We start from the raw sequence: 23,937 nt of genomic DNA, 5'->3' as shown, positions 1-23,937 counted from the left end.
TCGGACAAGCGCAGCGTGATATGGGTTCCACATATTTATTGAAGTGAAACGCACAAAACACTAAAGAACAAATGAAACGTGATGTCAATGAAGTGCTCACAGGCAACTACACATAAACAAGATCCCACAAAACACAGTGGGGAAATGGCTGCCTAAATATGATCCCCAATCAGAGACAATGACAAACAGCTGCCTCTGATTGGGAACCATACCAGGCCAACATAGAAATAAACAACGTAGATTACCCACCCTAGTCACACCCCGACCTAACCAAAATAGAGAATAAAAAGGCTCTCTATGGTCAGGGTGTGACACATGGATGGTCAGTCCTTACAGCCATAGCTCTGTCTAGGAATTTGAGAGTGGCTATATTTCTCAAGCCCCATTCCTCAGCTGTTTACCAAAACAAGTAGCGGGGTGACCGCTTTGTTATCGTTTGAAATCCGGATTGGCCCTTTAAACTCAAAATCAATCTTATCTTTACTACCCTTGAGCTACCCATTTTCTTGCATAACGTGTTATGTGCCGTTGAAAATGATATACAGCCGATAAGAGGAATGACTCCCTTTTCTCTAACTTTGATTGCTTTGTGTAATCGTGATTTATTTCACCACAACTTTGTCCTAAGTTAACCACTTGTATTTGTGTTTGCCATTTGATCCTGTTAAAAGAGAGACTGTAATATAGCAGCTCCAAAATACTGTTTGAATGCACTTAGCAGTGGCTTTCACTCAGCCTTTGTATATCACCATGCTTTTCCTATTATAAAGCAGTGCCTATGTACGTAACCTCCGCATTGGGATTGATTGTGTTTCTAGCTCCCCAGTGGTTCCTGCATGCTAATTGTCATGTCAAGACGGTTACAAAATCCACCATTTCACCTAGTCATGGTTCACTTCAGATTCCCTCCTCTGTACAATGTGGGCACCCATAGCAACAGACCAGAGAAGGCAGTGACAGGTCAAGAGAGCCCCCTACAGGCAAAAGGGAGAATAAGCACACATGTTTCTGAGTGTAATCAGAATCGGACCATGGAGCTGTAGCCTTAACTCCTGATAGGCTAAAACAGTGTGTTTAGGGGTGATGTAATTCATATCATGTATAATCCATGCAAATTCTATCTTCAAATTTTGGAGAACACAGTGTGGGTATATGGAGCAGGTTAATCAATTGGCAAATATACTGTAAGCTAGAAAAAATGTATTGGTTGCTTCAACAGTCCCCCAGAGATATGTTCACTTGTAGTTCATATAGACCAGTGCAGATGTAGAATCATACATTATAAACAGTATGTACAATGTATTATACCATACATTTTAACAAGGTTATTGATTGACATTGTCACAATACACAACAACTCCATAACACTTTGTTGAATCACATTGATTGTGAGATCAAGTTGGTATGGGAATACAATGCCTCCTTAAAAATGTCCACCTGTTGTAAGCTATTCATGTGACTTACTTGCATTTGAATACAAAATGCACAAAATATACAGTTGAAGTTGGAAGTTTACATACACTTAGGTTGGAGTCATTAAAACTCGTTTTTCAACCACTCCACAAATTTCTTGTTAACAAACTATAGTTTTGGCAAGTCGGTTAGGACATCTACTTTGTGCATGACACAAGTAATTTTTCCAACAATTGTTTACAGACAGATTATTTCACTTATAATTCACTGTATCACAATTCCAGTGAGTCAGAAGTTTACATACACTAAGTTGACTGTGCCTTTAAACAACTTGGAAAATTCCAGAAAAGGATGCCATGGCTTTAGAAGCTTCTGATATGTTAATTGACATCATTTGAGTCAATTGTAGGTGTACCTGTGGATGTATTTCAAGGCCTACCTTCAAACTCAGTGCCTCTTTGCTTGACATCATGGGAAAATTAAAAGAAATCAGCCAAGACCCCAGAAAAAAAATTATAGACCTCCACACGTCTGGTTCATCCTTGGGAGCAATTTCCAAAAACGCCCGAAGGTACCACGTTCATCTGCACAAACAATAGTACGCAAGTATAAACACCATGGGACCACGCAGCCGTGATACCGCTCAGGAAGGAGACGTACTTTGGTGCAAAAATCAATCCCAGAACAACAGCAAAGGACCTTGTGAATATGCTGGAGGAAACAGGTACAAAAGTATCTATATCCACAGTAAAACAAGTCCTATATTGACATAACCTGAAAGGTCGCTCAGCAAGGAAGAAGCCACTGCTCCAAAACCGCCTTAAAAAAGCCAGACTACAGATTGCAACTGCACTTGGGGACAAAGATCGTACTTTTTGGAGAAATGTCCTTTGGTCTGATGAACCAAAAATAGAACTGCTTGGCCATAATGACCATCGTTATGTTTGGAGGAAAAACGGGGAGGCTTGTAAGCCGAAGAACACCATCCCAACCGTGAAGCACAGGGGTGGCAGCATCATGTTGTGGGGGTGCTTTGCTGCAGGAGGGACTGGTGCACTTCACAAAATAGATGGCATCATGAAGAGGAAAATTATGTGGATCTATTAAAGCAACATCTCAAGACATCAGTCAGGAAGTTAAAGCTTGGTCGCAAATGGGTCTTACAAATGGACAATGACCCCAAGCATACTGTGCAAGCAAAGTTGTGGCAAAATGGCTTAAGGACAACAAAGTCAAGGTATTGGAGTGGCCATCACAAAACCCTGACCTCAATCCTATACAATATTTGTGGGCAGAACTGAAAAAGCGTGTGCGAGCAAGGAGGCCTACAAACCTGACTCAGTTACACCAGCTCTGTCAGGAGGAATGGGCCAAAATTCACCCTACTTATTGTGGGAAGCTTGTGGAAGGCTCCCCGAAACGTTTGAGCCAAGTAAAACAATTTAAAGGCAGTGCTATCAAATACTAATTGAGTGTATGTAAACTTCTGACCCACTGGGAATGTGATGAAAGAAAAAAAAGCTGAAATAAATCATTCTCTCTACTATTATTCTGACATTTCACATTCATAAAATAAAGTGGTGATCCTAACTGACCTAAGACAGGGAATTTTTAATAGGATTAAATGTAAGGAATTGTGAAAAACTGAGTTTAAATCTATTTGGCTAAGGCGTATGTAAACTTCTGACTTCAACTGTATAAATGAAAATGCTAAACATGGCAAGAAGTCAAAGACCCACTAACACACTTTTAAAGATATACACTACCGTTCAACGGTTTGGGGTCACTTAGAAATGTCCTTGTTTTTTAAAGAAAAGCAAATTTTTTGTCCATTAAAATAACATGGCAGCTTCATTAAATAGTACCCGCAAAACACCAGTCTCAACGTCAACAGTGAAGAGGCGACTCCGGGGTACTGGCCTTCTAGGCAGAGTTCCAATGTCCAGTGTCTTTTGCCCATCTTAATCTTTTATTTTTATTGGCCAGTCTGAGATATGGCTTTTTCTTTGCAACTCTGCCTAGAAGGCCAGCATCCCGGAGTCGCCTCTTTGCTGTTGACGTTGAGATTGGTGTTTTGCAGGTAGTATTTAATGAAGCTGCCAGTTGAGGACTTGTGAGGCGTCTGTTTCTCAAACTAGACACTCAAATGTACTTGTCCTCTTGCTCAGTTGTGCACCGGGGCCTCCCACTCGTCTTTCTATTCTGGTTAGAGCCAGTTTGCGCTGTTCTGTGAAGGGAGTAGTACACAGTGTTGTACGAGATCTTCAGTTTTTTGGCAATTTCTCGCAAAGAATAGCCTTTATTTCTCAGAACAAGGATAGACTGATGTGTTTCAGAAGAACGTTCTTTGTTTCTGGCCATTTTGAGCCTGTAATCAAACGCACAAATGCTGATGCTCCAGATACTCAACTAGTCTAAAGAAGGCCAGTTGTATTGCTTCTTTAATTAGAACAACAGTTTTCAGCTGTGCTAACATAATTGCTAAAGGGTTTTCTAATGATCAATTAGCCTTTGAAAATGATAAACTTGGATTAGCTAACACAACGTGCCATTGGAACACAGGAGTGATGGTTGCTGATAATGGGCCTCTGTACGCCTTAGTAGATATTCCATAAAAAATCTGCTGTGTACAGCTACAATAGTCATTTACAATTAACAATGTCTACACTGTATTTATGATCAATTTGATGTTATTTTAAATGGACAAAAATATGTGCTTTTCTTTCAAAAACAAGGACCTAAGTGACCCCAAACTTTTGAATGGTAGTGTACATTCATCTATCGTGCATTAAAAACCTCATTAATTTTCGTTGCATATTTATTTTCTCATTCATTGTTTTTTTAAATCTATTTACCAGTGTGATGACATTGGTGAAACGGCAGATCATAGAGGAACTGTGCTAGGGGCCACACTGCTCATTAGCAGTCCTCCTATCTGATTCTCATGAACTTTTCTTTCCCCTGCAACGTGCCAGTAATGGAATTTTACCAGCGATGAATGCATACTTCTGAAGGCAACGTTTGCAGGCAGAGGCTGGGAACTAGGGTTGTAAAGTGAGTGTATATAACTGGTTTACTTTCAATGTTTACCAGTAAACTTAAAGAATTTTGGTATCTTTCAAGGATTTTATGTAATCTAGCACAGACACCTAGCGACTCTTTTGAGTACTTTAGAGTATCACAGGTGTCTGTAATTATCTCTGGCCCTTTCACATGTAAAATGTATGAAATATTTAAATAAGATTATTTTTTTTTAAATATATGGAATGACAAAGCTGTAAAACATTATCCTAAATATAAACCATCAACTTAGTGAATACCATTGTCACGTCCTGACCATAGAGAGCCCTTGTTTCTCTATGGTGTAGTAGGTCAGGGCATGACTAGGGGGTATTCTAGTTTATAATTTCTATGTTGTGTTCTAGTTTATATTTTCTATATTGGTATTTTGTATGATTCCCAAATAGAGGCAGCTGGTAATCGTTGTCTCTAATTGGGGGATCATATTTAAGTAGCTATTTTTCCCACCTGTGTTTGTGGGATATTGTTTTGTGTTTGTGCACCACGTAGTCACGTTTAGTTGTTCGTTTGTTGATTTATTTATTTTTTGCTTTAGTTTCACTTTTCAATAAATATGTGGAACTCAACATCCGCTGCGCCTTGGTCCCGTTCTTACGACAACCGTGACAGAATATCCCACCAACCAAGGACCAAGCAGCGTGCAACGATGGGAAAAATAAGTTGGACCTGGGAAGAAATCATGGAAGGACAGGAGACCCTTCCTTGGCAGGAGTCACAGAGGATGGCGACGACGCCGGGGACCGCGGCCACAGAAACCCCAATAAAAAAATGTTTTGGGGGGGCACATGGAGCTGGCGGCTGAGCAGAGGGAAGAGCCAGAGAACATCTGGGAGGAGATAGAGAGGTGGTCGGTCGACCCAAGGAGAGTACCAGAGCCCGCCTGGGAGTCGATGGAACAGTGTGAGGAAGGATACCGGAGAATGGAGTTGGCTAGGAGTATGCGGCAACGCAGGCGTTTGGAGGAGCGTGTCATCAGTCCGGTGAAACCTGGGCCGGCTCCAAGCATTTGGCCTCCAGTGCGCCTCCCCAGTCCGGTACGTCCTGTGTCTCCTCCTCGCACTCTCCCTGAAGTGCGTCTCCCCAGCCCGGTACGTCCTGTGCATGCTTCCTGCACTTGCCCTGAAGTGCCAGAGACGGTCAGGGAGGCATTGGGGAAGATAGGAGAGAGAGAGATGTTGTGCAAGTGTGTTCTGCTCAACATCCGACCAGGGGATCCGGTTAGCAGTCTGGTGCAACTTGGGCTGGCTCCACCCTTCTGGTCTCCAGTGCGCCTCCCCAGTCCGGTACGTCATGTGTCTCCTCCTCGCACTCGCTCTGAAGTGTGTGTCACCAGTCCGGTACCACATGTGCCGGCTCCACGCACTAGGCCTCCAGTGCGTTCACCCTAGTCCGGTGCGTCCTGTGCCAGCTCCTCGCACTCGCCTTGAAGTGCGTGTCCCCAGTCCGGTACCACCTGTGCCGGCTCCACGCACTAGGCCCCCAGTGCGTCTCCCCAGTCCGGTGCGTCCTGTGCCAGCTCCTCACACTCGCCCTGAAGTGCGTGTCCCCAGTCCAATAGGTCCTGTGCCTGCTCTCCGCACTCACCCTGAAGTGTGTGTCACCAGTCCGGTACCACCTATACCGGCTCCACGCACCAGGCCTCCAGTGCGCCTCCCCAGTCCGGTGCGTCCTGTGCCCGCTCCCCGCACTCGCCCTGATGTGCGTGTCACCAGTCCGGTGCCACCTTTACCAGCTCCACGCACTAGGCCTCCAGTGCGCTTCCGGCGACGGTCCACGGTGCGGAACCTCCAGCGACGGTCCATGGTGCGGAACCTCCAGCGACGGTCCACGGTGCGGAACCTCCAGCGACGGTCCACGGTGCGGAACCTCCAGCGACGGTCCACGGTGCGGAACCTCCAGCGACGGTCCACGGTGCGGAACCTCCAGCGACAGTGCCCTGTCCAGGCACCGCGTCCAGTCCCGCTCCATGGCAGGAGCCTTCCCTTGCGCCGGTGCCCAGTCCAGGCACGGCGTCCAGTCCCGCTCCATGGCAGGAGCCTTCCTCTGCGCCGGTGCCCAGTCCAGGCACGGCGTCCAGTCCCGCTCCAAGGCCGGAGTCTTCCTCTGTCAAAAGTTTTATAACACCTACTCATTCAAGGGTTTTTCTTTATTTTTACTATTTTCTACATTGCAAAATAATAGTGAAGACATCAAAACTATGGAACACATATGGAAACAAGGTATAACTGAAAAAGTGTTAAACAAATCAAAATATATTTTAGATTTAAGATTTTTCTAAGGAGCTACCCTTTGCACACTCTTGGCATTATCTCAACCAGCTTCATGAGGTCGTCACCTTGAATGCATTTCAATTAACCTCACTAGGGTATGTGGGACGCTTCCTCAAACATACAAGTATTTTACACCATTTTAAAGATACACTTGTTGTAAATCCAGCCACATTGTCCAATTTCAAAAAGGCTTTACGACGAAAGCACACCAAACGATTATGTTAGGTGAGTGCCTATTCACAGAATAACACAGCCATTTTCCATCCAAAGAGAGGAGTCACAAAAAGCAGAAAAGAGAAAATTAATCACTAACCTTTGATCTTCATCAGATGACACTCATAGGACTTCATGTTACACAATACATGTATGTTTTGTTCGGTAAAGTTCATATTTATATCCAAAAATCTCAGTTTACATTGGCGCGTTATGTTCAGTAGTTCCAAAATATCCAGTGATTTTGCAGAGCCACATCAATTTACAGAAATACTCATAATAAACATTGCTAAAAGATACAAGTGTTACGCATGGAATTTTAGATCCACTTCTCCTTAATGCAACGGCTGTGTCAGATTTCAAAAAAACTTTACGGAAAAAACACACCATGCAATAATCTGAGTACAGCGCTCAGACACAAAACCAAGCCATACAGATATCCGCCATGTTGTGTAGTCAACAGAAGTCAGAAATAGCATTATAAATATTCACTTACCTTTGATGATCTTCATCAGAATGCACTCCCAGGAATCCCAGTTCCACAATAATTGTTTGATTTGTTCGATAAAGTCCATCATTTATGTCCAAATACCTCCTTTTTGTTCGCGCATTTAGCCCAGTAATCCAAATTCATGAGGCGCGATCACTAGGTGCAGGCGAAAAGTCAAAGAGTTCCGTTACAGTCCGTAGGAACATGTCAAACTAATTATAGAATCAATCTTTAGGATGTTTTTATCATAAATCTTCAATAATGTTCCAACCGGAGAATTCCTTTGTCTTCAGAAATGCCATGGAACGCAAGCTACCTCTCATGTGAATGCGCATGACCAGCTCGTGACCAGCTCGTGGCACTCTGCCAGACCTCTGACTCAATCCCCTCTCATTCCCCCCTCCTTTATAGTAGAAGCATCAAACAAGGTTCTAAATACTGTTGACATCTAGTGGAAGCCTTAGGAAGTGCAATATGACCCCATAGACGCTGTTTATTCGATAGGCAATGAGTTGAAAAACAACAAACCTCGGATTTCCCACTTCCTGGTTGGATTTTTTCTCAGGTTTTTGCCTGCCATATGAGTTCTGTTATACTCACAGACATCATTCAAACAGTTTTAGAAACGTTAGTGTTTTCTATCCAATACTACCAATTATATGCATATTCTAGCTTTTATGGCTGAGTAGCAGGCAGGTTAATTTGGGCACGCTTTTCATCCAAAATTCCGAATGCTGCCCCCTACCATAGTGAAGTTAACAGGTGTGCCTTCTTAAAAGTTAATTTGTGGAATTTATTTCCTTCTTAATGCATTTGAGCCAATCAGCTGTGTTGTGACAAGGTAGGGAGGGTATACAGAAGATAGCCCTATTTGGTAAAAGACCAAGTCCATATTATGGCAAGAACAGCTCAAATTAGCAAACAGAAACGACACTCCATCATTACTTTAAGACATGAAGGTCAGTCAATACAGAACATTTCAAGAAGGTTTATTCAAGTGCAGTAGCAAAACCCATCAAGTGCTATGATGAAACTGGCTCTCATGAGGAACACCACAGGAATGGAAGTCCCAGAGTTACCTCTGCTGCAGAGGATATGTTCATCAGAAAATGCAGCCCAAATAATTGCTTCAGAGTTCAAGTGACAGACACATCTCAACATCAACTGTTCAGAGGCTTGATTCACTTCATGGTCGAATTTCTGCAAAAAAACTACTACTAAAGGACACCAATAAGAAGAAGAGACTTGCTTGGGCCAAGAAACACGAGCAATGGACATTAGACCAATGGAAATTTGTCTCCAAATTTGAGATTTTTGGTTCCAACTGCCGTTTCTTTGTGAGACGCGGTGTGGGTGAACAGATGATCTCTGCATGTGTATTTCTCACCGTAAAGCATGGAGGAGGAGGTGTGGGGGTGCTTTGCTGGTGACACTGTCTGTGATTTATTTCGAATTCAAGGCACACTTAACCAGCATGGCTACCACAGCATTCTGCAGCCATACGTCATCCCATCTGGTTTGGGCTTAGTGGGACTATTATTTGTTTTTCAACAGGACAATGACCCAACACACCTCCAGGCTGTGTAAGGGCTATTTCACCAAGAAGGAGAGTGATGGAGTGCTGCATCAGATGACCTGGCCTCCACATTCCCTCGACCTCAACCAAATTGAGATGGTTTGGGATGAGTCGAGCCGCAGAGTGAAGTAACAGATATACAAAATGAATACTATATGAATAATGTTTTAAAAGTTATTCAATTATAAATTACCAAAGTCATGATAGATTGCCATAGATTTTCGGTTAATTACCAAAATTACTGGATTCCGGTAACTTTGGCAAATTACCCATAGCTTTGCCACCCTACTGAGAACACATTGCAGGCATGATGCAGTGTATGTGGAGAAGGGAAATTAAATTGGGCAGCTCAAGGAGCGATGGCATGTTTTTAATCTCACAGATATCACCAGAAACCAGTTGATCAAATTTGTCAAAGTTGCACGCTGTATAAATTCTCCATACCTACTGTCATATGTTAAAGTTTGATATAATTTGTAATGCAATGCATGATACGTGTGGGCGAATGTATGGGTGCATGGTAAATATACACTCAGTGGCCAGTTTATTAGGTATACCAGTCTAGTACCGGGTCAAATCCCCCTTTGCCTCCATAACAGCCTGAATTATTTGGGGCATGGAAACATAGCTCATTTGGTATCAAGGGACCTAACGTGTGCCAGGAAAACATTTCCCACACCATTACACCACCGCCACCAGCCTGTACCGTTGACACCAGTGGGCCATGGACTCATGCTGCTTATGACAAATCCTGACTCTGCTATCAGCTTGACGCAACAGTAACTGGGATTCCTGTTTGTGGCCCGCCTGTTAGCTTGCACGATTCTTGCCATTCTCCTTTGAACTTGCCATTCTCCTTCGCCCACAGCACTGCCGCTGACTGGATGTTTTTTGAGATACTGGATCCGCTACACCTGGTACTGACAATCATACCATGCTCAAAGTTGCTTAGGTCACTCGTTTTGCACATTCTAACACTCGAACAAACAGTAACTGAATGCCTCGATGCCTGCTTTATATACCAAGCCATGGCAACATGACTCACTGTCTGTAGAAGCGAACCATTTTTGTGAACGAGGTGGTGTACCTAATAAATTGGCCACTCAGTGTACATAGGACATGCAGACCTATGTGTGTCTCTCTTCACATGGAATGTGTCACATGTATCACAATGTACATTCTATATTTAACTCACAGAGTCCAGTGGGCCCCCATAGTGGTCTACAGCCGACAGACATACTGAATTCTGTATCATGATGGAGTTACGAGTCTATGGATTGGGGTACTGGGATTGTGTTCTTGCTTTCATTGGGAAAACACACAGAAGGAGATCATACTTTCTGTAATAGGTGGGGTTGGTACCGGGTAGCTCTCACTCGGGAAGCCAACGTCCATTAGACCAATAGGGAACCCCAGTGGACCGAGCAATTGGTCTCTGGCAGAGCTATCAAGTGCGACATTTCCATACATGGTTGACAAAGATAGTGTGCAAATGTCAAAGCTATTTGAAGCTTTGCCAGAGAGTGGATATAATAAGGAAGGACATGAGGATCAGAGAGAGCAAAGCAAAGAAGACCAGTCGACATCTAGCATTCGTGAAGCACTCCTGTCCCGTTTCCCAAGGCCAAGAATCGTATAGATGTATGGTAATTTTTATGAATATTAATGCGTGGGGATGGAGTCATTAATATACCTATTATAAACTTACACATATTGTAATTTCCTTTGTTAGAATTAAACAGTCAAATATTGCTTTCTGGGCCATGGCCATTGTCATTCAAAGAATACATTTTAATGTATATCTATAGGTCTGTAGTAAGACTCAAAACTCAAAGTCACCTGGAAAATTCCACACAATTCCGACTTTCATTCACATATGATCTGATAATGTGTCAGGTATATAGTCAGGTAGGGTAAACAACACTAGTGTTATTGGTTTCAACAGAGGGTCAGTCTGTATGTCGACTTCAATGTAGTGAGACCCACACAGACACGGTAAGACTGAGTTGTACTTTCTTTTGAGGGCAAATGTCTAATCCAATGTTAATAAGTAGATATGGAGGTAATGTTTTGTAAAACTAGCTGATCGGTTATGCTCCGTAGAAAGGTCATTGGAAAAGGGCTGTCTGGTATTATTCATTAACCAAATATTGACATTTTATTTGTACTTTTGTTCAAGACTCTAAGGCAAAAAGAACAAGCAGGTGGATTTGTGTGGGAGGGTGTGTTCATTTTCATTACAGTAAAAATCTGTCATTATATAACTGGTAGCTGAAATTTATAATGAACCGTCAACACATATTTGAGGCAATTATTGTTGCGCAAACTCATGCTCTAAGTTACCGATACAGCCAAAGGTCAGTTTATAGAGCAGCCAAGTTCTTCAGCTTACTGACATGATTGAATAGAACTTTTGGCTAACCCTGAATGTGCTCATTGAACTGCTGTACAACATAAAATATTTATTGAAAAGCTGTCTTAATGTTTATGACTATGTTCATTCCTCTCATATTTTGGTAATTTACTCTGTATGACTTTGGCCAGTGTCGTTAAGTCCTGCATTTAACACATTGTTGTTGAATAACTAATGAAACATCTCTAAAACAACATCCATACATAACCATCTATAACAAATTTCTATGAAATTACAACATTCGTGGGGAAAAAAGTTCAGCCAGCATTTTATTGACACTGCAGAATAATAACTAACCGTTACTGATAATTGGAGTTTAGATCCGTTGCAGTGATCATGAATCGAAATTATATTCTTATACCGTTATAACCTGTTTTATTCCCTCAGAATTGACAACGTTTTGGAACCATAGACAAATGGATGGACAAGGTAAGTGGAAAGTTAGTAAATGTATCTGACATGTGTTTAGTGATACAGCTAATAACAGCTTTTATTGATTGCCATGTCTACCTCTACATTGGTCAAACAAAAAAAGGTGCCCAGTTGGATGATGTCTATGCATATGGACTGTCAAGAGCATTGATCAAAGTGGCACCTCCGGCCACTGTAGGCCTGTTCTCCCAGTGCCCCAGCCGCACTGAAACTCTACTGAAGAAGATCAAGAGTAAGTTCAACACTTCACGTGACTTTAGATTTTTTGTTTGTTCTAAAAATCGAATTGTGTTGCTCTTTCTACATTCGCAGTTTACATGAACAGAGAGGCAGAGTGGAGAGAACAGAAGCACAAGCTGAAGCGACCTCCTCCAGCATGGATTAGCTACTTGGCCCTCCTCCTCTCCATCATCTTCTTCCGTCCCGTGTGGAGGGAGGAAGAGGAGCGGAGGAGGAGAAGGGTAAGGTGGATCTTTGTGCGCTTCAGTGCATGGCACTTTGCAGGCAGTGATAAACTCTGGGCTGGGTTGGTGATCCGCCTCTTCAAGGCCATCCAGGATGACTTTGGGGAACTTCCCCTGGGCCTCTATAGAGCCACCCAGCATCCCTACCCAAAGAAAGTCACGAGCGAAGGTGATGAGGTCAATTGGAAAGCCATTAAGCTGCTCTGCCTCCCCCTCTGGGTTGTAGTCCTAGCCACTGTATTGTTCAGCATTGGCACATGTACCCTGCTCTACTTATATGGCTTTGAGCTCCAAACAAATGGCACACGCAGTTGGGTCACTGTGCTAGAATCGATGGCCATAGCAACACTGGGGCCTCCCGCAGTCTTCGCCCTGAGGACTATTCTGCGGACATCCAAGCACCTGCTCTACACCATGGGCAGCAGCATCCAGCACCAGATGAACAGCTCGGCCGTCAGCGACCAGATGGGCTTCATGAACAAGGTGAGGAAGGAGGTGGGCGTCATGGTGGACTTCATCCACTTCATGGAGGTGTTCGAGCGGAGGAGGATCCGTGTGGTGCTGGAGATCACCCACCTGGACCGCTGCAGCCCAGACAGGGTGGTCCGCACTCTGGAGGCTATGAACGTTCTACTGGCGGGGGAGAATGTCCCGTTTGTGTCCATCCTAGCTGTGGACCCCAGAGTGGTGGTGGGCTGTGTGGAGAGCACCATGTGGCTCTGTGGGCTGACATCCAGCGGGTACGACTTTCTAAACAAGATGGTCACCCTGCCCTTCTCAGTGCCTGAGATGTCCCGAGACTCCAAATGCAGAGCTTTTAAAACCCTCGCTGACAGCTATCTAGAGCTTGACTGGGAATGTATTAAGAGAGGAAAACATAGAGCTGGGAATTTCTCTGCATTTGAAAAAGGCAGGCTTGATGACAGCCTTGTGCCCTTCATTGGAAAGGGCAAAAGCGAGACTGAGCTACTAGAAAATGGCATCCATTGGGAAATCTGGGCCAAGAAAATCAAGGCGCTAACAAATGAGGCATTACACGCCATATATACCAAATACAGCCCTCTTCATGTTTATCTTATGGGAAACCATGTGCATATGAGAAGGATAATAAACTCTGTAAGGGTGACAGTCATCGTCATGGAGGCTATGAATTACGGGGGCTTCTCCAAAGCTAAAGAACTTGCTGCCTGGGTGGTGATGGCCAACCTCTGGCCCTGCCGCCTAAGCTGGATCCTGCAATGCTCAGAGGACCGCCAGCAGAGGGCTGACACTGATGACGCTGATGGTGATATCAACCAGGCCAAGACCTTATGGGAGGTGTTCAGTGAGACCAGTCTGGAGCTCCACATGCTCAGAGATCGTCTGGAGACCGTTCTAGAGCAGGATGGAGACCCTGAGCTGTTTGAGAGGTTCCTTAAGGTGGACTTCCAGTTTACTCTGAAGGATGTTGATCTGTTCAGATTGTGTACAGTCAACCTGGACCAATCCATTAAAGAAAAACTGGCTTGGGTTAGAGGGGGACCGGGCCTGAGAGACAGAACCAAGTCAAATGCCATCTGCCCACTGCGGATTGGAACAGTTATCAGTATGAGCACAGAGGACATTGGCAAAGAGGTTAGTTCAAAATAAGAATCTTTATGCTGATTGAATTACTTTATGATAGACGCTAGTATATCGTGGAGGTCAGTATACAGTGTCATGTATACATACTTATTATGGTATTTACACAACTCATGTAGATAAGTCCATCAGTGCCTTAAAATGATTGCGGAATGTTACACTTTTGTATCAGACGGATCAGTCACATCGGAATCCAATGCCCCCGTGAGACAGTTTCCCTCAGTTTGCTGCTACAGAGAATCAACTCGATGAAGCGTCTCTGGTGTATGGGCGAAGCAGTGAGATCAGACATGCACTTGTTAAAACAGGGAAATGCCAAGTCAGTGACCTTGAAATAAGCTGTTTCAGGAGGGTAGTATGCTAATAGCCCTCAGCTCACAAGCATTGCATTCATAGCAGCAGCACTGCATAGGGTAGTCCCATGCACGCCATCGCCAATGATGGAACTTCCCACACACCAGAATATTTTCCATGAACCACCGTTGGCCCATTAGAATAAGTAAATGACGACCAACAATGTCTAATGACACCATTTAAAATATATATCAATGTGTCTCAATGTCATGTCTGCATTGTTCTCTAGATGGAAAAGCTGAACATTCCAGTGAAATATCAGCAGCTGCTGACAGAGAATCAACTCGATGGAGCGTCTCTGGTGTATGGGCGCAGCAGTGAGATCAGACATGCCCTTCAGATGACCTTGGGAGAATGGATTACTTTCAGCTCGCACTTCCTGGAAGCCAAGCCAGATGCTCAACCTCACGCGACATGACAGTGACTCTGCAAAAGCATTGACTGATCAAACCCTCTGGATTCAAAATGAGCTTTAATTTTATAACACTTTTTATATCTTTGGGAAGATTACACTGTATAGGGATGGAATGTATCTTAAAGTTTTGAAACTGTTCCTTCAATGTTCCCTGAGGTAAAAGCCTATTGCAGTTCAATGACTGACTTGTGAATACAGCAATGCACAATGAATGTCCTAGGATTAATTTGGTTAATAAATTAGGACTCTGTAGCTTCAACTCTAGGCCTAGACAAAAATGACCACAGCAGTCCCATCACTTGCGGTGTTTTGCTTACACCACAAGTGGGCCGTGCACTAGGTCTACGCCAGGGTTTGGCACTTCGGAAAATACAGTGCTTAAGACGTGTTAAATGGTTGTGAACGTGAACAGCTAAATACTTTCCTGTATGACCAAGATCAATAAGCATCCTTTGCGATGACCAACTACAATGAATAAGCCATCTGAATGTTATCAGAATAACATGGAGCAGCAATAGCATAACGGCATGCATCATTTATTCACCTAATGCAAGTGCCTTTTACAAATAACGATACTCCAACCCGTCGTTTAGCCTACATAAGACATATGAAAACATTGAACGAGGAACATCTTAAGGAACATCATTGTCCAGGAATAGGGGTAGTGGGAGAGGAGGGGATGGTAATATCGGGGAGCAGATAACAGCTGGTGATAATGTCCATTTTCTCTGAGACGGACTTGAGGTCCTCCAGAATGAGTCGGATGCTGTGGGAGGCGTTGATGATGCCGTTCTGGGAGCTGTTCAGGTGGGTCGTGGCCATGCGGATCTCCTTTGTGGCATTACCATACACCTGTTTGATGGTCTGGGACACATCCGTGCACAGACGTGCATTGCTCTCCTGTAATTTCTGCTGGAGTAAAGTGTTGTAGTAGAGCCCACTATATTCAGGCTTAGCAACAACCCTCTCCTCTACCACGGACTGAATGTCAGGGTTATCTCTGATCACAAGCAGAGGAGTTAAGTCCTTGCGTAATATTTGTGGGTTTTCAGAGCTTGCAGCAATGACACATTTCCGTGCTTTCTCAACCTCCCCCTCGCTGTCAGTCTCAGACGCTTCCCCTGGTACCTTTTGCCCTCCGGCAGTTGAATGTGGAGAGAGGGAGGTGATGTATACCTCGTCATCTGAGTCGGTCTCTGAAGCCTCTCCTTGCACCACTATCTGGTATTTGTCACTTGCCATTCCACCACACCACCTAAATACACAAGAGAACAGTGAAGGCCTACAGTAGAAAGTAGAAACTACTCCCCATCTTATGGGGAGGCATAGTTTCAATGTTACAGGGGGGCATGTTCTGATGGTATGCATTGTTTAATGGAACTGTTATGATGATTACTGGCTGTCCATCGGAATGTGCCTCCCCCTACATTTGAGCGCTAGCCCAAATCATTTTTAGCACGAGATGATACGCAACGAAATGCACCCCCCAGCCCTGTTGAATAACATTATGTTATAGAGTTGAACTCAATTTGACTAATTGACATGTTATGTTAATCAATCTACGTTAAATCAATTCACCAAATCGAATATAGATAGCTAGTCTGCTATTATTCGAAAAATGTATGTAAAACAAATTATCATACCTCCAGTCCTGCAAAAAAAGAATCACATGAGCATACGGAAGTAGCCGGAAATCGCTCACTCACGGGGGTTGGCCCAAACTAAGTACTGCACAAATTCACAAATTACAACCAGATGCCTGTTAAATCCGTTCAAATTGAACATTTAGATGATGTGTAGATCTGAGAATTTGCGCAGCTCCTCACACAGACTGACTCTCCTGAGTATGCAGTAAGATTTTTGACCAATCACAGTAGAGACCGAAGAACATGTGACATTGGGAACGTCGATCATATACAGTCATTGGCCGTGTTCGAGAGCATCAAATTCGTGATGTATCATGGGTAAATAGTGACTGACTGACGGATCTACAAATAATAGTGAGTGTTTTTTTATGTTGCACGGTGATTTGTAGATCAATCAGTCGGCAGTTTCCTCCACTGTCGGCTGCAATTTCGAACAAGACCATTGATGTCAACAAACCCCATGTGATCGTGCGACGCGAGCAAGCTTCTTCCGACGCAGCGTAAAATATATCGAGATGAAGGTATGAAGTGCAATCTGTAGCAGTAGCAGTAACAGTAAGCGCTATTTTTTGGTTATTAACTTAGAACAATAGTTTGTGTATGAAAAAAATGTTGGCCGCAGAGTTCTGTAGGAAATTACATTCTTCATCGTCAGCATTCGCCGGTGATGGCCACTGCAACCACCTAGCTGAGTCCACGGCCACTGTCAGCAGTTGGCACACTCACTGCACCTGTCAACTAGCCAGTGATAGCTAGTTAGGTTGTCAGTGGTCAGACTGTTGATGACCACTTAGCTAGTTTTAAATTAATCTCTGTATGGTGTGGTTGTCAGTAATATCCAGGATCAATTTTATTTCAAGTAATTCACTGTTGTACCAAAAGGGAAGACTATTGCATATGTCTTTTTTTTGGTAGATGAAAGCGTTATACAGTACTCCTGTTTGGCTGCATAAATTCACATTGTAAGCGTACTACTGAGCTCATCATGTCTCATCTGAGTGGAATTGACGTGGGGAAAGTCGTGATTTGCTGTTGGGTGAACTTCAAAGGGACTGGAGAAGAAACTGTCACTGTAATCTTGTGTGAATGTTGTAATGATCATCTCTGGAGTGGTTTATGTCACAATGTATTCCTTTCATTTATATCCAGTATCTATTTTGGATGCTGTCGTGACTCATTTATTCTCCCATAGTGAGGTTGTCCTATACCTTTGATAAAAACACCAATGTTCCCGTCTTGAATACAACTTTATTATAATGCAACGTGGATGCTGCTCTTTGATGCATATTGCTACACAATTTAATTTGAATAGAAAGTCTGAAACATTTATTTCAGGGTCATTTTATCATAATCATTCGACTACCCCTCAGTCTACCTCTAATGTATAGAAATTACATTAGCCTATGGTGTAGTACTTCAACCTCATTCCATGTGTTCTTGTTTACTTCCAACCCGGAGGAGCCCACGGGGCTGCTACCAGAGCAGGTACACCCAGTGAGAAGAGGCAGAGACCATGGACCTGAGTGAGAGGAGGCCCAACAAGTGGTGGACAGAGTCGGACACCTTCGCCATGCTGGCCCTCATCGAGCAGCTTGACCTGGTGCATGAGCTGGATAAGAAGCGCCAGCGCAACGACTCGCACTTCCGCCACCTGCGCTACAGCCTGGCCAAGCGGGACATCCACTTCACTGTCAACCAGATACGCAACCGCTGGAAGAGCCTCAAGCACAAGTACCGCAAGATCAAGACGGCAGGATACCGTAGCCCCGCTGCACGCCTGTCCGCCATCGAGTCATTCCGTTACTTCCGTATGCTGGACCGCATGCTGGCCAGGAGGGCCCGGGTGGGGGCCCCAGAGCAAGGCACTGCAGATGGACACAATATGGTGGTGTTGACACACTCGGACCTGGAGGATCATACTGATGGTACTACTTTCTGGCTTTAGGATTTTTATACCTTTTAATATTTGCCATTAAAGAATTGTAAAGAAGTGTTTGCTTTGCATTGGCCTGCGCTGCTCACTCTTCTCTCTCTTCCCAGGTGATGTTGCTCAACCTGACTCTGTGGCCCCTTGGCAGGAGAGTCTGGCTCCAGCTCTAGAGGGAGAAGGAGACGAGACTAACGCCATCCCAGAAGAGGCCAACAACAGCACTTCGGGCTGGGCCCTGAAGTCAGAAGAGATTATGACTTTGGGTCTATCTGGAGAGTATCTTTACCCAGTGAAAAGTGAGCCACATTCAGTACCCTCTTTACATGATGGGGAGGGAGCTAGTGACCCCACTAGCTGCAGTCCAGAAGAACAAACTGGTGAGTGCTTTTATAACTGATGGGTTTAGAGTGGCTACATGACCACCTATATTCTATGTCATTAATGTGCTCTTTGTAACTAATATCATGTAATGAATATGTTGGAATTTTATTTTGTATTCATCAATTGTTTAGAGCTTTGGATAATAGATATTACAGCAATAATCTAAAACAAATACAAGTTGTCCTGCTGTTAATTTCTCTACAGGCACTTGTGAGGACACCAGCACCCTGATCCTCCAGCAGCTCACCATCCTGAACCATCAGCTAGGGGAACAGCTCGCTGAGCAAAGGGCCTTCCACTGCAGCATGCTGGGCATGATGGACCGACAGATAGAGGTCCTGGAGCAGCTCTCTAACTTCTCCACAGACCGCCAGGTCAAGACCGAACCCGACGACAGTGACACTCCTATCAGCCAGCAGGTCCACAACTCCCTGGTGCGCATCCTTAGAGGAGTGGAACAGGTCCAAACCCAGGGACACCAGCCGTGCTCATGCAAGGCCTCCCCCTCACAGCCTACATCTCCCTCCTGGACGGTCTCTCTGTTGGAGGTCCACAAAGGATCACCCTCCAGGGATGGGAACTCAACTAGTGACACATCCAACCCTCAGCCCTCAGACCATGGGCGGCCTGAACCTCAAGGACCATCCCCCTCAGAGCAGCTTTCCCCTTCCCAACAGAAGGGTGATCTACTTAACGGACTCTCAAACAAGTGCCAGCACAAGTGAGTGCTCTTGAAGCTTCATAGTGGAATGTACAGTAGTGGAACATACAGTGCTCTGACAGAGGAGAGCATACACTCTTAGAAAAAAAGGGTTCTTCAGCTGTCCCCATAGGGGAACCCTTTTAGGTTCCAGGTAGGACGCTTTTAGGTTCTAGGTAGAACCCTTTTAGGTTCAGAACCCTTTTAGGTTCCAGGTAGAACTCTGTGAAAAGGGTTCTACCTGGAACCAAAAAGGGTTATTAGAAGGGTTATCGAATGGGGACAGCCAAAGAACCATTTTAGGTTGTAGATATATCCTTCTTTTTTTAGAAGAAGAAAAATATATGGGTGCTTACATTTGAGGGACTTGTTCTTTTGAGAATGTCTTGGAATTAAAAAAAACATTTTTATTTTTTTACAACTTCCCTCTTTCGTTTAATTTTGTCATGTCCAAATGTTTTAATGTGCAGAAGTAAATCATCTGATGTTTTAATCAAGAGAATTTTGACAAACCATTGTGCAGAGGTTTATTTAATCTAGTCAAGAAGAGAAATTCCAACTTGCCAGTTATCATCCACTGAGACTTGCTAGATTCCCCAAATGATGTTGAAAATATGTTTCCTTACCAGGAAAAAGCACACTTTCATGAGGATGTAATGGTGTTTGATTAACTCATGCAAATTTATGTGGAAGCTGGGCAAGCAAAGGCTTTATCCAAATGTATCCTCTTCCCTAAATGTTCCCTTTCCTAAGCATATAGGATATTTTGTGTAACTATGAAAACTTGTTTAGAAAAGGGCCTTTGTAGAACTCGATTTGCACAGCTGTTTGCATAGTCCTGGATACACATGGCTGCTTTAATTTAGGCCAATTATTGTGTTTTACTTTGCTTTAGCTTTGCAGAAGATGAGAGGTACTGTAGTGTGTAAGTGCAATATGGTAATGAAGTCTACATTTGCAATCTCACAAGAGACTCATTCATCCAACATGTTTATTTTGATTTTGAGATCGCTTCATTTGTGTCCTGGAATTGTATTACTACATACTGGCAGTACTGCAATTAGGCATGTTTTGCTTGTAATGTGTTACCTGGCTGCAATTTAAGACGGCCCATTTATTCAAACTCTCAATTTACTTAAAAATAGGGTATCATCAAGATACTGTAGACTCGCATACAGAGAATATTTTTTTCAACTATTTACAAAACTGGAAATGCTGTATTAATACTGTATGCTTATAATATAACTTAAAGGTCCAATGCAGCTGTTTTTATCTCAATATTAAATCATTTCTGGGTAACAATTTAGTACCTTACTGTGATTGTTTTATATTAAAATGGTCAAAAGAAACAAAAATAGCTTCTTAGCAAAGGGCAATTTCTTAAGCAATAATTTTGCTTGGAATGTCTGGGAGTGGTCTGAGTGGGAAGAGGAAAACTGAAAATTAGATGTTATTGGCAGAGAGGTTTGGAACTTGGGCTGCATTCAGTACGCTTTTACAATCTGGAACATTCAATTGAATGAAAACGATGCTGTACTGAACGACCAGTAGAAAAACGGGGAGGGGTTGGGGAACGCTGTCAACATGGCCACTGCCCATTAAATACGTCACTCATTGCTTCAAGCCACACCTCACCACACCCACCAAACGGGAACAAACGTACCTCAAAGTCTGTTCAAGAACGTTTTAGGGAAACGTGTCGTTCAGTACAAACCGTTCCGCAACTTAGCAAATGTTCAAGTGAACTGAATGCACCTTTGGTCTGTGAACTAATTTCAGTGGTGGAAAAAGTACCCAATAAAAGTAAAGATACCTTAACTGAAAATGACTTAAGTGAAAGTCACTCAGTAAAATACTACTTGAGTAAAAGTCTAAAAGTATTTGGTTTTAAAGTACTTAAGCATCACAAGTAAATGTAATTGCTAAAATATAAAGTAAAAGTTGAAATAATTTCAAATTCCTTATATTAAGCAAACCAGACGGCACCATTATCATGTTTTTTACATTTACAGATAGCCAGGGGCACATTCCAACCCTCCAGACTTAATTTACAAACGAAGCATTTGCGTTTAGTGAGTCTGCCAGATCAGAGACACTAGCGATGACCAGGGATGTTCTCTTGATAAGTGTTTTTATTGGACCATGATCCTGTCCTGCTAAGCATTCAAAATGTCCTTTTGTGTGTCAGGGAAAATGTATGGAGTAAAAAGTACATTATTTGCTTTAGTAATGTAGTGAAGTAAAAGTTGTCAAAAATATAAATAGTAAAGTACAGATACCTCAAAAAACGACTTAAGTAGTACTTTAAAGTATTTTTACTTCAGTACTTTACACCACTGACTAATTTATCGCATGGTGATGTCACCACGGAAGGCCAAAACTCCATCCCACCAAAACAGGCTGAAATTTCAGGCGTCCTTTTCAAAGAGCTATTACACTAAAAGGTCATTATCATAATTTTCTCAATTTCACATTATTATGCCAACCTCATAGTGTGGAAATATACAGTGCATTCTGAAAGTATTCAGACCCCTTCCCTTTTTCCACATTTTGTTATGTTACGGCCTTATTTTAAAATTGATTAAATTAATTGTTAAATTAAATTAATCAATCTTAATCAATCTATACACAATACCACATTATGACAAAGCGAAAACAGGTTTTTTGAAATTTTTGCAAATGTATTACCAATAAATAACAGAATACCTTATTTACATAATAATTCACACCCTTTGCTATGAGACTTGAAATTGAGCTCAGGTGCATCCTGTTTTCATTGATCATCCATGTGATGTTTCTACAACTTGATTGGAGTCCACCTGTGGTAAATTCAATTGATTGGACATGATTTGGAAAGGCACACACCTGTCTATATAAGGTCCCATAGTTGTCAGAGCAAAAACCAAGCCATGAGGTTGAAGGAATTGTCCGTAGAATCCCAGAGACAGGATTGTGTCGAGGCACAGATCTGGGAAAGAGTACCAAAAAGGTCTGCAGCATTGAAGGTCCCCAAGAACACAGTGGCCTCCATCATTCTGAAATGGAAGAAGTTTGGAACAACCAAGACTCTTCCTAGAGCTGGCCGCCCGGCCAAATTGAGCAATCGGGGGAGAAGGGCCTTGGTCAGGGAGTTGGTCAAGAACCCGAAGGTCACTCTGAGCTCCAGAGTGCCTCTGGATATGGGAGAACCTTCCAGAAGGACAAACATCTCTGTAGCACTCCACCAATCAGGCCTTTATGGTAGAGTGGACAGACGGAATCCACTCGTCAGTAAAAGGCACATGACAGCCCTCTTGGGAAAAAACTATTTTATCAATTTTTGAATAAGGCTGTAACGTAACAATATGTGGAAAAAGTCAAGGGGTCTGAATACAATGTATATAAGACACAGGTAAATCACATGTCTGACCTCACTGGGAATTTAAGACAATTTTCCACTCCAAAAGTCAATTTATACATGACTTCCAGCTTCAATCAGAATTTGTATTAAGTCCATTGATATTGAGTTATATAGTGTAACGTATTTGATGACATTAAACCTAGTCCAAATAAGTACAATACAAAGAGGCATACTTATGATAATAGTCTTATTTATGGACTGAAACGTCTGTGAACATGTCATTGATACTATTGTATTTTTAAAAGTGAAGAATTAAACATACAATGTAATGGAAGGACAGTTTTTTTTTTAAATATATTAATTGCAAATCTCATTAGCAGATTTAGCCATTTTGGAATTAGAAATGCATGTTGCCATGTCCAACGTGGGCCTACTTCAAAAGGAAAATATGATGCACATTTACTTAAAATGCAAAGTTTTTTTTGCAGGACAATTATTTGTGCGCTCTTTTTCAGACTCAGATACTCCAAGATCTCCAAACTGTTTTGTAGTATACTCTAATAATGCTAAGCAATACCAGAGGCCTGAGTATATTTTTTATCATAGCATTGAAGCGGTAACAAAGGTAGCCGAAAACGAGAAGATATTCAACAAAACATAAGTTGTTTATTTTTACGTTTTGTGAAAATGTGAATTAGAGTTAAACCTGTCAAAATGTGCATTAGAGAGTGAAACATTTGCGTTAGAGAATTAAACCTGTCAACTTAAAAGGAAATGCATTGAGATTATGTGACGCTCTTAAAATATGAATTTGAGAATTTCACATAAACTCAGAAGGGTGTGAGCTGGATGAAGAAAATAACTGTTTGTATTGTTGTCCTAGCTGGTGACCCTATTAATAAATTAAGAGTTTCTGATAATTTTTTCTTCCGAAGTTAACACTAAATAAAAATGTTTTGCCTTTTCACTTGTAATCAGTCATCCAAACCAACTATTTGTGTCCTTCGACACACCTAAGCAAAGTTGTGCCTCCTTCGCAGTTTCCGTAATCAGGAAGTAGCGCTTTGTTTACATCGTGGGCAAGTTAGGGGGAAATACCTCAAACCAGAGCTGTACAATAGGTATTTTGTTGGATTTACATGCGTTACCAATATATGATCATATTGATTGCACATAGAAAGCAAATGATATTGTAACTT

The 23,937-nt window shown here is 42.7% G+C and overlaps 3 protein-coding genes across 6 annotated transcripts; 2 read left to right on the top strand and 1 right to left on the bottom strand.

The window, feature by feature from the left end:
• Positions 1–10,568: 10,568 nt before the first annotated feature.
• LOC120028749 (NTPase KAP family P-loop domain-containing protein 1-like) lies at positions 10,569–15,323 on the top strand. Of its 3 annotated transcripts, none has more exons than XM_038973981.1 (5): positions 10,569–10,684; positions 11,844–11,885; positions 11,992–12,120; positions 12,201–13,966; positions 14,556–15,323. In XM_038973981.1, the coding sequence occupies exons 2-5, from the start codon at positions 11,873–11,875 to the stop codon at positions 14,742–14,744; spliced, it is 2,097 nt and encodes a 698-aa protein (XP_038829909.1). In that variant the 5' UTR covers positions 10,569–10,684; positions 11,844–11,872; the 3' UTR covers positions 14,745–15,323. The 3 variants fall into 3 exon arrangements, with proteins under 3 accessions (XP_038829909.1, XP_038829908.1, XP_038829907.1); XM_038973980.1 differs by lacking the exon at positions 10,569–10,684 and adding an exon at positions 10,931–11,038; XM_038973979.1 differs by lacking the exon at positions 10,569–10,684 and having other exon boundaries at positions 11,868–12,120.
• LOC120028750 (biogenesis of lysosome-related organelles complex 1 subunit 3-like) lies at positions 14,780–16,496 on the bottom strand. Its single transcript, XM_038973982.1, has 2 exons — positions 16,385–16,496; positions 14,780–15,996 (listed from the first exon to the last, which is right to left on the bottom strand). Exon 2 carries the CDS (start codon positions 15,981–15,983, stop codon positions 15,384–15,386), a length of 600 nt encoding a protein of 199 aa, XP_038829910.1. The 5' UTR covers positions 15,984–15,996; positions 16,385–16,496; the 3' UTR covers positions 14,780–15,383.
• Positions 16,497–16,817: 321 nt separating this feature from the next.
• On the top strand, positions 16,818–19,579 carry LOC120028653. Of its 2 annotated transcripts, none has more exons than XM_038973864.1 (4): positions 16,818–16,908; positions 17,846–18,312; positions 18,428–18,694; positions 18,903–19,579. In XM_038973864.1, the coding sequence occupies exons 2-4, from the start codon at positions 17,901–17,903 to the stop codon at positions 19,421–19,423; spliced, it is 1,200 nt and encodes a 399-aa protein (XP_038829792.1). In that variant the 5' UTR covers positions 16,818–16,908; positions 17,846–17,900; the 3' UTR covers positions 19,424–19,579. The 2 variants fall into 2 exon arrangements, with proteins under 2 accessions (XP_038829792.1, XP_038829791.1); XM_038973863.1 differs by having other exon boundaries at positions 16,837–16,942.
• Positions 19,580–23,937: the final 4,358 nt, after the last annotated feature.

Source organism: Salvelinus namaycush, chromosome 34 (assembly GCF_016432855.1).
Source record: "Salvelinus namaycush isolate Seneca chromosome 34, SaNama_1.0, whole genome shotgun sequence".
Taxonomy (NCBI): domain Eukaryota; kingdom Metazoa; phylum Chordata; class Actinopteri; order Salmoniformes; family Salmonidae; genus Salvelinus; species Salvelinus namaycush.
The sequence above is the reverse complement of the archived record's forward strand: the minus strand, read 5'-3'. Positions and strand labels throughout refer to the sequence as shown.

Excerpts from the sequence above, each read along its gene's own strand:
- LOC120028749 (XM_038973979.1), top strand. The coding sequence starts at position 11,877 with ATGGACAAGGTAAGTGGAAAGTTAGTAAATGTATCTGACATGTGTTTA. Across the intron at positions 12,121-12,200 it reads TCTACTGAAGAAGATCAAGA|TTTACATGAACAGAGAGGCA; the intron begins GTAAGTTCAACA and ends CTACATTCGCAG. Across the intron at positions 13,967-14,555 it reads CAGAGGACATTGGCAAAGAG|ATGGAAAAGCTGAACATTCC; the intron begins GTTAGTTCAAAA and ends ATTGTTCTCTAG.
- LOC120028750 (XM_038973982.1), bottom strand. The coding sequence starts at position 15,983 with ATGGCAAGTGACAAATACCAGATAGTGGTGCAAGGAGAGGCTTCAGAG.
- LOC120028653 (XM_038973864.1), top strand. The coding sequence starts at position 17,901 with ATGGACCTGAGTGAGAGGAGGCCCAACAAGTGGTGGACAGAGTCGGAC. Across the intron at positions 18,313-18,427 it reads CCTGGAGGATCATACTGATG|GTGATGTTGCTCAACCTGAC; the intron begins GTACTACTTTCT and ends CTCTCTTCCCAG. Across the intron at positions 18,695-18,902 it reads CAGTCCAGAAGAACAAACTG|GCACTTGTGAGGACACCAGC; the intron begins GTGAGTGCTTTT and ends ATTTCTCTACAG.